The 12976-nt window shown below is 35.8% G+C and overlaps 1 protein-coding gene across 2 annotated transcripts in view; it reads right to left on the bottom strand.

Annotated features, from left to right (window-relative positions):
• LOC135078842 (cGMP-dependent protein kinase, isozyme 2 forms cD5/T2-like) overlaps window positions 1-9017 on the bottom strand; it is a 50460-nt gene extending 41443 nt beyond the window's left edge. Inside the window, exons 1-3 of one of the 2 annotated variants that reach the window (XM_063973398.1) lie at window positions 8865-9017; window positions 6502-6599; window positions 4772-6416 (exon numbers count right to left, since the gene is read on the bottom strand). In XM_063973398.1, coding sequence (XP_063829468.1) covers window positions 4772-6383 — 1612 coding nt within the window. In that variant the 5' untranslated portion in view covers window positions 6384-6416; window positions 6502-6599; window positions 8865-9017. Of the gene's footprint in view, window positions 1-4771; window positions 6600-8864 lie in introns of both variants that reach the window. The other variant, XM_063973399.1, reaches the window with a different exon arrangement.
• Window positions 9018-12976: the final 3959 nt, after the last annotated feature.

Here is a 12976-nt window from a genome sequence, read left to right as displayed (position 1 = left end):
CCAAACTAAGGAAAGCTTTAAGTAATTCCCAAAACTGGAGTCTATCTATCAGTCATACATTTATACTTAGCGGAATTAAATCTATCAAATGCCATAAATCTGCGAGTGAGTCTGATCGCTAAAGTGACATAGACATTTTTCTTTATGCTAAAGTATTTTTCCTAGAAAAGGCTTTTCGAGTCCTTTCGCATGCTGGGCAATCACTATTCAATAACTTTTAAATGCCTTAATGCCCAATTTTATTCGGTAAATTAATATGATTTTAAACTCTAAAGGCAACCTGACAACACTAGTTTACAGCCAAAATCGCAAGAACACCTCAAGGTTTCGAAATCACCGTCTCCATGACTAAATCTTCGAACAAAAAACTTCGCATATCATTACCGGTTGTCAAATTGAAACACGTCGTTATTGAAATATGATTCCCAAGATTTACAATGTAGAGTCGAGAATTGAGTAATTGGTTAATCAACTACAAGTAGGTACTCAGGGTTGGAGTGGCGATAAGCGTGTGAACAAATGCCTTGTCGTGCGAATTGATTGTTCTATGTACAGACAGCAGCATATTTTTATTGGAAAACAGCTCCTACTACCTCTCCATAAGATGCCTTAGTGTTACCTCGATGTGCGGTAGTCGGTACTAGTACAGTCGGTCTGCGATTAATGATTCTACACACGGTCAACCCTAGTGACCCGAATATAAAGTGGTATCAATCCATGCCAATGTCCTCCTATTGTTTTAGCAATTGGATTATCATCAAACCGTTATATCGATTGCAAATCGCATTCGATTGTTTTTATTAATTCGATAGTCATGTGTTCGATCGATCATTCTAATAGATTAAACTGCAATTTTTCAGGTTCACTTATTTCTATACCGGTTTCGGAAAATTAATTCCTTAACGGTAAGAGCAAGGGCGAATGAACAGGATCTGGATAAAAACGAAAAATTTATTTATTTACAACCAGTTAATTGAAGATTAAGATTGAGAGAAAGATTGATTCAACATGATTATTTTATTGATTCCATCGATATTATAAACGAATATTTACTTATTCAATTTAAATTTTTAAAATTATCCAGATAAAGCACTTAAGAACTACATAATAGGATTTAACACTATTAACCTTCAAGTACCATTGTCTACTTACTCTAAGTATAACAACGACACTAGGATTTGTATCAAAAAATCTTTTGAAGGGTTGAAAAAACATTTAAAAGAAAAAACATACTTTGAAATCAAATGTAAGGAAAAAAACTCTCTCCAACGGAAACAAGTCACCCAGTAAAGAACGTTCCGATAAAAACGATATTTAAAATGCATTGTTTTTGTTACTGCCCTCGAAAACAAAAGCGGGTCAGTGTTAATCGTTCTCGTTCTGTTATTACGGATGGCCAGCACGAGACTTGTGACGAGACCGACACGCATGAGTATTGATAGACTAGCTAAAAAGAATATTTTATGATATAAACAAAAATAACATAGAAATACCTAGCTCAAAACAACTCTTTGAAGTTTTACTAAATTTTTTGACATCGCAGGCAAAAATACCGTATGAGTTATCCAAAATTATATTGAGGAAGACTTTTACAGCTCTGTAAGTGCGTTCAAACACTTTTTTGTCAGACTTTAAAATAACCCATGTTTAGAGTTTGTGTTGTGTTTAAGATAACAAAAACCATTGTTCCTTGAATTTGGAAGACAATGGGAACTATTCAAACGTCAAACATAGCTATAAACCTCGTGTCAAACCACTTTGGTATGCTCAGAAAAAAGTGTCACTTTTCACTTAAAAGATAGTGTCAATAGGAGAAATTAACTTGTAGATAACGCGCGATAGTTGTCACTTTTGTGATAGTAAACCGAAACCTATCACGTTGTTTGGAGTTTCTTTTTTAATAAAAACGATTCAAAATCAACGAGTGAGGATAGAAATGTGTTTACGAAGATAAACGTTCTGACTTTTTTTGCAAATAAAACGAAACCTATCTGTAAAGATGCAGTGTTAAAATAAATTTACTACTGTGTCTAATTTTCCAACTGAATAATTAATTTTAATACAGTTTTTCTAGCATTTATATTTCCTTGACATTTGGTTAAAGTATTCCGTGATATTTGATGTTATTTATTAGCGTTAAAAACTATTTATAATGCACACTGGTCATTTCTATTCATAAAGGCTCTTTAAATTAATATTCATCATATCTTTTCAAGGTTGAATTGAATACAACAAAGAAAATTTAGTTTTATTGCAACAAGCAAGGGAGTCGTTATCAAAACATTTAGAATAAACTCAAGTGATTGAGATTGTATTACTATGGCAAGTGCGACTGTGCACGACGATCTTTTGATTTCAATGGAAAATCATATTGTTTTGACGCGTTAAAATAAAAACAAAATACTTCATAATTACCTGTAAAAATACTTTAAAACTCAGCCCCGTATTATAAGAAGATACTGAAGAGAAGTAAATTCAGTCCGTCAAAAAATACTTATTATAAAATAATGAGATATTCCAGCACAGACAGGTAGTTAGATCATACCTTAAGTTATGGTAATTAACCATATCCTCATTTTGTGAAAGTCGGGCTATTGCCTGCGGTTGACATGATTGAAAGTGTGCACTTAAACATTCAAACTCATTGAATTTATTACACCTTTTGCTGTTACCTAATTTAAAAATGTTCACAAGTTCGCACTAGTGCTTAAAACTGTTAATGCCATTTAATGAATCTAGCTAGACATTAACACATTTTTTTATTTCTGTTTATTGAGTAATTATAATAATGTATAGCAGATCACAAATAGGTAGAGCTCATTATTGACGTTTTAAAGAAAACGACAAAAATATGTCGTCGGTCTTAAAGACCAATACTATACAAATATCAGTGTTAAAGCGGATATAAGGTGTAGAAATCAAAATTATTTCATGCTTTTCAAGTTTCAATCATAAATTATACATCCGTTATATACCATAGTCTACGGACGTACACTTACTTATACAATTATTACTTTACGAATGAAGAATTGCAACATTTATGAACTTAATTATGATATGTTAGAAATTTACACTTCAATATCTACAAACACGGTTTCTATTTAAAAAGTAATTACCTGAACACAAAAGATTCATTTAGCAATAAATTAAAATGCACAGAAAAGTATTATGAAAATGCGTCTTCACTTTACTGAAAGTGACGGCGCATTTTCATAATACATTTCATGAAACTATTATTATGGAATAACACTAAGTATTCTTCTATCATTGTTAAAATGGCAAGTTTTAAATTACATTACAATTATTACGAAGATATTGCTATCGTACAATTTATCAACCAATAAACACTTAGCGAGGGACACTATAACAGTAAATTATTTTGATTATTCGGTAACATTATTTTCTTAAGTGAAAGTTAAATTGGACAATTGCTTAATCTGCGCAACACGATCACTTAATGAAACGACTTACTTGTATGATTTGCCAATAATTTTCTTTAGAAATCTTGGAATAATAAGGCTTACTGCCACATACAACTAACTGAAATAACTGCTTATGTTTTTGTTAATGTGAGCAAACTGATATTTCGAAAATGAAATAAAACCTTGAGATCACTTATCATAAGCTACAGTTTTTTAGTCATCTTATTTGCAAATTGGTTGAATATTTGTTCAGAATTAAAGTAAACTCAATTTAAGTCATAGTAATTATAAGTACAAGATACTAACGGTTAGACAAAAACAAATCAGATGGCGACGAATCAAGTTTATCATTTTTTTTTAACAGCAAAAATTGATCTTGTTTCAAGATAATAAGGTCGTTCTCTAGGTCAACAAATGACGCTTGTTATGCTGTAATTATTTAAATTCTTGATGAATATTACATAATTGGATGTGTTGTTAATTAATTACATGCAATACACCGATTGCTTGATACTTGCAAATCCAATACCCTGAATACTTAAAATGAATCCGTAATTTAACACAATTTGCATCAAATAAATCAGCAAAATAAATGTAAAATCAGACCGTTCTAGTTTTAATTGTATCCTGTTTCTCGTAAACAACATTTTAACGGGCACTTAAGTTTTGTAATAGGGTTCTTATCGGAGTTATTTAAGCTATTAAGCATGATAATTGTGCCGTACCTACTTATGCTTATATTCATGCATGATTTAGCCCGAATGTAGGGCAGTGTGGTGTTAACTAATTGATATACCAGCCTCGTTGGGTTTAGCAACTTTTAGTGGTTGAATGCGTACGCGCAGATTGCCCATGCACTCGTATATGGCGGATTTCGCAAGCCGATGCCTAATATTCCATCAATTTCGAGGCCGAGCTTATTCACCTTGCTTTCAAAGTAATTCGTGATTTTGGAAGTATACAATGAATAGAATTATTGTTATGTTAGGCTCTTGATGCTAAATTAAAGCAAGCTGTATGCTAATTACGAATTTATAAATGAGGTTTATTGTTTCCTAAAAGTTTTAAACTACCGGTCATATCTTATGTTAATGAGCTATACCTAATTTTTCCCGAAATTTTCATATTACGATATTCTACGTAATTTGTTACAGGTGTAAAATTATAAGCACACCATATTTTACAAGTTTTTATACTTGGTAGTTGGTAGTACAGATAATGATTTGTAACGTGTGGATGAGCTATAATAACCTCCGCGTTATATCTCCTCATCGATCAACATCAGCAAACACTTAAGAACAGTATCCTAGCGATAAAAATATGTACATTATGATGGTTGGTGTTATTACCTGGTTCTTCATTGCGCTGGGGCTTTTCAGCTTGTTTCTCTTCTTCCAGGCGCGTGACATCCAGGATTATCCCAGCGTCCAGTGACGACTCAGTGGCGTTACTGTCCCGCTGACACAGATTCCCTGTCCTTCTCTTCCGTGTCCCATACGTGTGAACAGGCACTATCAGCTTTGGCCGCGGTATAGAGAAGTCAGAGTCCGAACCACTAGACGAACTTTTCGCACTCCTCGCGTAAACACCATTGCCATTCGACACCCGTTCCTCGCTTATACGGTCCTTTGGCGCTCCAAAAGACATAATGTCAGCGTACCTATCATACCTATCGTCACTTTTCACTCTCACTGTATTGTACAACTTGCCATACCTATCACGTTTAATATGTTTCGTAACACCGTTCGTAGTCCGACTGTCACTTTCCTTTCCCAAATCGACGGCGAACCCGTTTGTTGATAGAGGGGGATGTTGGTTTCCGTTGTACATGTCAAACTGCATCATGGTCAGCTGCTCGCTTGGAGACAGATTCCTCTTGGGCTGCGTGACGGTGACGTCATTGTGTGAGCTGTCGCGCTGCACCGCGTCAAGGTAAGCCCGCAGAGGCGCTCGGCCCTCGCTCTTAACTCTCAATGATTTAGACCGGAAGCTCGGCTTAACATCTTCAATACGTGCGTTTCGTTCGTTAACTGGTTGCGTAGTGTGGTTCGGAAGTTGTTCGCATGTAGATAACGATCCATTAATAGGCCGCATGTATAGCCCCAAATCTTCCGCTTCACAATCCACAGCGGCTTTTTGCTGCCCTGATCTGGATTTCATTGGCGTCAAGTCTAGGGTAGCCATTGTGTTGATTATCTGGTACATTGCATCGTTCCCGAAATTGCTTGGGAAAGCCTCTGAGGACTCCCCGTTATGTGGGTACTTCTCCTTCTTCGTGTCATTCTTCAATAGTTTAATCTTATCGCTATCAGTATCATTGTTCTGTTGACTAACTCTTGAATAGTATTCGTAGTAAGATTCGGAAGCAGGGTCAGGCGGCACTGGGCCGGGGTCAGGTAGTGGATAATAGTTTTTCTTAGAATCTACTTTCCTTTGTCTATGTGCATATTTTAAAGAGTCCTTCCGCTGTGGAGGCACAGGCGCTTGTTTACCGTTGCTTCCAAAAGCTTCAATATCCCACTCTGTAAAATTTCTTCGTTTTACACGCCTTAACGTAGACGGTCTATACCCGTTGGGCATGTCTTTAAAACTATAACTATGCTTCAACTTATTTTGAGCTATGAGATTATTGTTGGCTCGCGCCTTTTCCTCTATATTTTGTTGATATTTGGCTAGTTGAGATATATTTTCATTAGGAACGATGCTAGAGTAGAAACCACTGTCGTCAGAGTACGGTTTTTCGTAAATTTTGTCATTTCCGCGCCCTACGTCTCTGCAGGACTTGCTTCGTGATATTGAGTTGAACTTAGTCTTATTAGAACTATGATCATTTTCATTATAATTACTGAGATTCCTTGCTCCAACCCAATTCGCAGCGTACACCAAGTCCATAGTCCTATCACCGATCGAGAGCCACGGGTCCTCCATGACCGCTTTTCCTGGGTAATGCTTGATTTTCATATTGCAGCTCCAACTGTCGATGTCACCTCATTTCTGTAAGTTGATATTCCTCCTCTTAGAACTCGCCGAAGAGCAGATGAGGGTAATTCCATTTTACCGTTTCACTAATGTTATTTACCTCTATGCGAGGTCAGACTGTAATCGGTACAATCATTAAACCATATGTATCCAGTTTTAGTTTTAGGCAACAGAACATATCTGTGTAATATTCACAATCTGAAAATTATATTGTCTCATTTACAACAACGTTTTTATACAAAAAGTTTATTACTGTAATAACTCGCAGTCATTGCACATTTCTTGCAAATTTTGGGGAATGTTCTGAATAAAAGACAAAGGATTTCAGCAACAATCAGCATGTGCCAAAAAGAGGTTCAATATGAATGAAGTGTTTCATTATTTTTACGCACTTTGCGCAACAGATTAGACCTCCTAACATAACGCTTAAGACTTCGCAAGAGCGGACGCGTCACGGGACGCAAGCACGGGTTGCACAAGACACGAGCCATCGCCGACGATCACAAGGAAGCAGTAACTGGGTCCCAAGAGCCCATCAAGTGAATGTAAATGGGATACAATTGCACAACAATTAGATAATGAGGACTGGTAGCACAGAAGCCAAACGAGCGGTTATAGTTATAATAAACACTTTCACTTAATCTGCGAATCTTGAGCATTACGCTCAGACAGAAAGTTATACCAATAAAACGGACGAGTAACACACATAATGCTTTCAACAAACTTGTATCTAAACAATGAAACACGCGCATTTGTAACAAATTAGTGGCAATCATTAAACGCATGATCGAGTTAGTAGGAAACGATTTCTAGACATCAAGCGAGCTAAGTTGAAACCAGTTCATTGGTCCACATATCCAGTCGGCTGGCCAACGATGATACGTGAGAACGCATCCAGGAACTCGAGAAATCACTGGCCGGTGCCTCTTATACTTTCTTCACATTCGAACCTAGTAATAGACCAACACAATCCAACACAAGAATTTATTCTACTACGATTTATAGCTTTATTGAGAATGTTGACTTCTCGTTGATAAAACAATAGCTAATTGTCCCGAGAACAAAGAAGAGCGTGTGTCATTCACATTGGCAAATGCTGCAAATCAACAAAACTTTGTCATGATGTCGCGTGCTCAACATTTTTTCCAACTGTCGGGCTCTTTGCTGTTGCCATGACTCAGACCGGGTGTCTGGAATACGTTGCCTTATTAGCATTCATAGACGGAATTTAACAGAAATAGAACAGCCTGGATTTAGGCCCGTAACGGTAACTCGCACGGGCCGTAAACAATGGTATTTGTTTGTCCAATTCTAGCTTGACCGTTCACAATAACGTTCGTGGCACAATTTAATAAACATGATTTGATTCGGTTGACTGTTTGAATAGTAAGTTACTAGGTGCTTTGTTTGAATGAGATAATATCTCGCTATCATTACACAGGTTTGAAAACATAGGAACGCTCGATAAACAATGTAAACATGCCATAAATAATAATACATGAAGTACTTAACACAGACATTCTAACACAGAGGTTGTCATATAACAATATGAGCCATCATAAATCAACTTTCTATGGTCGGGTAACCTTTATAATGATGCAGGAATGCCTATAGTGGTATGATAACATCAAAATAATCGCTGAAATACTACGAGGCTTATTGTCAAACACGCAATCACTTATCAGAGACTCGATGGCATCAATTCAACTTTCTAATCATTGTTTAAGTAGCGAGACGTGACAATGATCTCAGATAGCATGCGCACAGTAGGTTAACCGATTGATAAACATGCGTGACTAAAGACAAAAGTTACACAAACCCTTGGTTAATCAGTACAGTTACCGATTGGTCCAATGCTTTTCAGGTTTATGAGGCGTTTCTATTTGAATACACTTAAAAAGGAAAATATGCAACAGTATCAGTCAAGCGCAATATGAATGCGCTTGCAGCTACTGATGGCATTTTTATGAACGATTCAAAGGCATAGAAAGCTGGAGAGTTAAGCATTAATATGCTAAAATATCTTCGCTGTGAAGACAACGTTCCAAAATACTTTCACGGCACAAGCGTAGTGCACGCAAACGCGATCGCTGCAGTAACCTTGTGCGGGAGGACCTTCGAAATAGAACTTTCAAGTATTCAAACCAGTCTTTAATAATAGCAATCACAGAATATGCTACAAGGATAATAAACTCTTGTAAGTTTTACAAAAATGGAAAGACATGAGACTAAAACAAAGAACCAGTTTCCTAAAACGACTTATAAAATTTTACCTTTTAAAAATACCATTAAATTACCGACCACGTGAAACTGATGATTCATACAAAAACGTTGTTGTAAATTCGCAAAGAAGAGTGTACGTCCCAATCCTTTATACAGGTTCAGGTGCTGCTGTGACAACAGCTGCGGCTTCCGCAAAAAAAGCACATCCACGGTTTAGCATCACAAAACACACACAATTACCATTACGAAAAAAAACTGTCTCAAATCAGCTTTGTTGAGAGAACGTAAACTTGTATTGGCGAACAAAACATTGCTTCTCACAATGAACTCGATCGCGACTAGTTTAAATTCTGTGCGCGAGACATCGGGACGCGGCGACCAATCACGACAGCGTCGCCCCGCTAACTGCTGTGCGATCAACTCCTGCGCATACGGACGACGTGCGTGAACGCGAGCCCCGACCGAAAGAAAGAGACAAAAACGTACCTGAATTCAAAAAGCTCCATGTTTATGTCACAAAAGGTAAACGAGTAAGACGTTATGATTTTGATTATAGCAATGACGAATAAATGCAGGTGATATTTTAACACGAATTAGTGGAACCTGATAAAAAAACTATCGCTGTAGTAAATGGCACGTGCGAAATATAACGTTCTTCAAATTTATGGTTGCATTAGATTGACCCTGATAATTAAAATTACTATGTCAGATTTCAGATATTGGCATCCAAAATACTATAAACGGACTTGTACCACTTTTACGTAGCTTACATAACGTAACCCAAAATTAGAGCGACAATTACGAACTCAAACGTAAAATGTAATAAGTGAAGGTGAATAAAAACTAACGTGAATCGGCACAGAGCATCGCCCGTGACCAGATTGTTACCTAAATGTTTTCGATTGAAGGTTGAGACCTCAAAATAAAACTAAAAGCAATCACTTGTTAGTTTTTGCAATGACGCCTCGCACTAACAGCCATTTAATCATGGATTGTGATGATATAAAATAGTTCATTAGATCGCTAATGATAATTATCTGTTTTTTGTAACTTTTAAGTTTAATGAAGCTTGTGAAATGTGAGTTTTAAGTATCTTGTACCGTTACACTTTGATTGTTTCTTATTGGCATTTGAAATAACTACCGTTTTTCATGAATATCTTGACAATTGAAATTATAAAATACCTATGACAAGTATTAAATTTCAATGTGGAAAGTGTAAAGAAAACACTACTGAAGAAACTGAATTCATTGAAGTGAATAGAGCTATCAATTTACTAGCTACAATTGACGTTAATTACGATTTCACGTAAATTCAATTCGACAATTCGCAACGCGTAAATATTCATCACAACATTGTATATCAACGTCATTATGAAATATAATTCCCACAACGCAGATATTGTAAGAACTACATAAAGAAGTTTGCGACACATTTCTGTAAACGTATGATTTCAAACTGCAATAGCCAGCAAAAGTTTTTGAAACACATGTCATGATAGGACTTTTGAAACCTGTATTACTAAATGTAATACTTTCATTTGAACAAATATTTGCAGGTTCTTATTTAGTTACTCCAGCGCTAAGAGACTAAAAGTTGGTTACTTAACGTTTTGTCTGCAATTGACGTTATCCAAGCTGTGGAATCTGTGCCATGGTTTGATGATGTCATTTTAGCTAGCTGTGATTTTAGATCTTCTAAGACGCCAACGAACCTACCTCTGGGATGTTCGGATCTACTCCAAACACTTCCTTAGAACTTCTATTGTGATTGTGGTTATCTTTCCCTGAGGCTAACTCAACCTTCTCAGGTTGGGTTTTATCGAAGATCAAGCTGTAGATCCTGGCTACACAGGAGTTTCTAATAAATATTTAATTCAGTTTCTTTCCAGGATCATAATTGGGCGTTCATGTTTATCCAATTTAAATAGTTACTATCACGATTATTGCAAGTTGGCCTTTATTTAAACAACTGTAGTAATCGATTCGACATAGGTACGTATGTTCAAACACATGTTTGTAAAACTGTAGAGTGCACGTGAAAGCGAAACCGTGATCGCAGCCTTGACCGTTTGCGTCACAAATGAAATGCGAAGATGCCACTCGATCTGCATTTTCTACTTTGACTTGAACTTTCGAACCATGAACTTTGTCTAGTCGCAATCAATTGGTTCTAATATCGATAAAACTAATCGAATCGTCTGTTTTGGATGGGACATTTCACGCTTTCATTGATGAAGATTTGACTACCTTAATGAAGTGGTTTTAGTTTGATAATTTTACTATGCAATTTTTTCTCAAAAACAGCAGCTGTAATATGTACACGAGGGTACAAAAATATATTTTAGTTATCAAAGCCATCTCACTAAGGCCTATTAAATTGAGATTTTAATTTGAGCATGCTCGCTCATCCTCTATTCAAGCATAAACTTTATAAGAAAAGTTCATAGTTAAGTATCAAATAAGCATGCTCAACCTAAAAATCTGAATTCACAAACCGGGCCTGAGTTCACCGTGTTTGCTAACCTAACCCATACCCCTTGGCTAGATTTTATTGTCCTTAGCAGGCATACTATGGAAAAAAACCAGAAATGTTAATCATCAAAAGTAGGGCACAGTCCTACCAACATGAATTGATCTCTGACTGGAACTGCGCACATTCGAGGCCTATTTAATTGAACAATGCAGCTGGATAAATGTAGGCAATCTCCCCTATCACATAAAAGTTGTTCTTCGCATTCACAAAGTTCCATTTGTATTCTTAAGTGGAAGACTTAAAGCTCAAACTTGTTTGCTTTCAATCCCTGATATTAGGTCTACAGTGCATTTGTAGGACTTCTTCGTACAGACGACTGCATGTTAACGTTAACTCTGAGGCATCTTATACAGTTGTGATAAGTTCCATTTTGCATCAAAAATTAAAGGCTGATTCACTGCTGCTGTACTTCAGAGATGAGTAAGTTTGATTGAGAGCTATCGAACAAATGCATGCTCGATTTTACTTTATGTAGTCGTTGATATATTTATAAGATGATATCAATTTCACGAGCTATACTTAAGTACAGTTTGTGAACAAAACATTTTCTTACTTTCGTCGTTTAAATCAAGATTATGCGAGAGAGAATTTGTAAAACCCACTGAACTTGTTAATTCGTTAGCAGTTTTTCTTTTTTTATTTATTTTACACTAACGTCACATCACACATTCTGACATCAATATTAATTAATAGTGCTTACGCAACTGTAACGCTCTATTTATTATTTTAATTAATGACAAGAAAGTTGCATACTGGGACAACATATTCAAAGCTGTCATCATTAATTATTGAAGTAAGGGCTAATTTTTCAATCGTCGGATAACTTTTAACTGAAGAATAAGTTTGGCACTTTGACAGTTTCAGTATGGAAAATATGTCAAAATGACAAGTTTATTCTTCAGTTAAAAGATATCTGACGATTGAAAAATCAGCCCTAAGTAATTTAAATTTAAAATTCAACTAATGACTTCATTTGACGTAAAATAGACGTTATAAATATTTTGTATTCTTTGACATTACACATTTTATTTGATAGTGTCTCTATTATTTCTGAAATTTTACAAATAACGATTTAATGCCATCGAAGTAACTCTTTCACTATTGTTTCTATTATTGAGAGGTCAATCTTTAAAACACCAAAAAAAATATTTCCTATCCCCTATTTTTGACACAACATTTTCTTTTACTTCAGCAAATAAGCTAGTAATAAAGTTAGAATTGCAAAGTTGAACACGTCTACCTTCTTGACATTGTTTACGTATAAAAATGAGACATTTCCAAGTATGTAAATCACCATGACATTAGTCAGTGTTATTTTCGTCCGATGACTGAGGCAAGAAATGTCAGACTAAATTAGCACAAAGTCTGCGATTAAGTTGAAAAGAAACCACTATTTAAAACAGCATTCAAAAGGTATAAATAATTCTATCAAGAACTGGAAATCATCAGAGGTAAAGATATGGCTAAAGAACTACCTCAAAATTAGACTAAAATTGGTGTATCAACTCAACATTCTCTGGTTAGGTGTTAATGTTAGCATAGATCTAGAATTCTAGATCCTGGATGTACAGGAGTTGCAGTGGAGGGAACGAGAGAAGGGATTATGCCCGTGTTCACCATCAATCCCTAATTTTAAGTGACCCCTATGGTATTGATAACACATACTCGTAACAGGAATTTTGTTTTTATAGGGGTCACTTAAAAATTAGAGATTGATGGTGAAAACGGGCATTAGACTCGGAATTCCCACATGCTCTGCTTTAAACACTTATATGCAACTTATACTAAGTTCATCAGATGTGTAAAAGAGACAAATA

This window comes from Ostrinia nubilalis, chromosome 15, assembly GCF_963855985.1.
Source record: "Ostrinia nubilalis chromosome 15, ilOstNubi1.1, whole genome shotgun sequence".
NCBI classification, from domain to species: domain Eukaryota; kingdom Metazoa; phylum Arthropoda; class Insecta; order Lepidoptera; family Crambidae; genus Ostrinia; species Ostrinia nubilalis.
The sequence above is the reverse complement of the archived record's forward strand: the minus strand, read 5'-3'. Positions and strand labels throughout refer to the sequence as shown.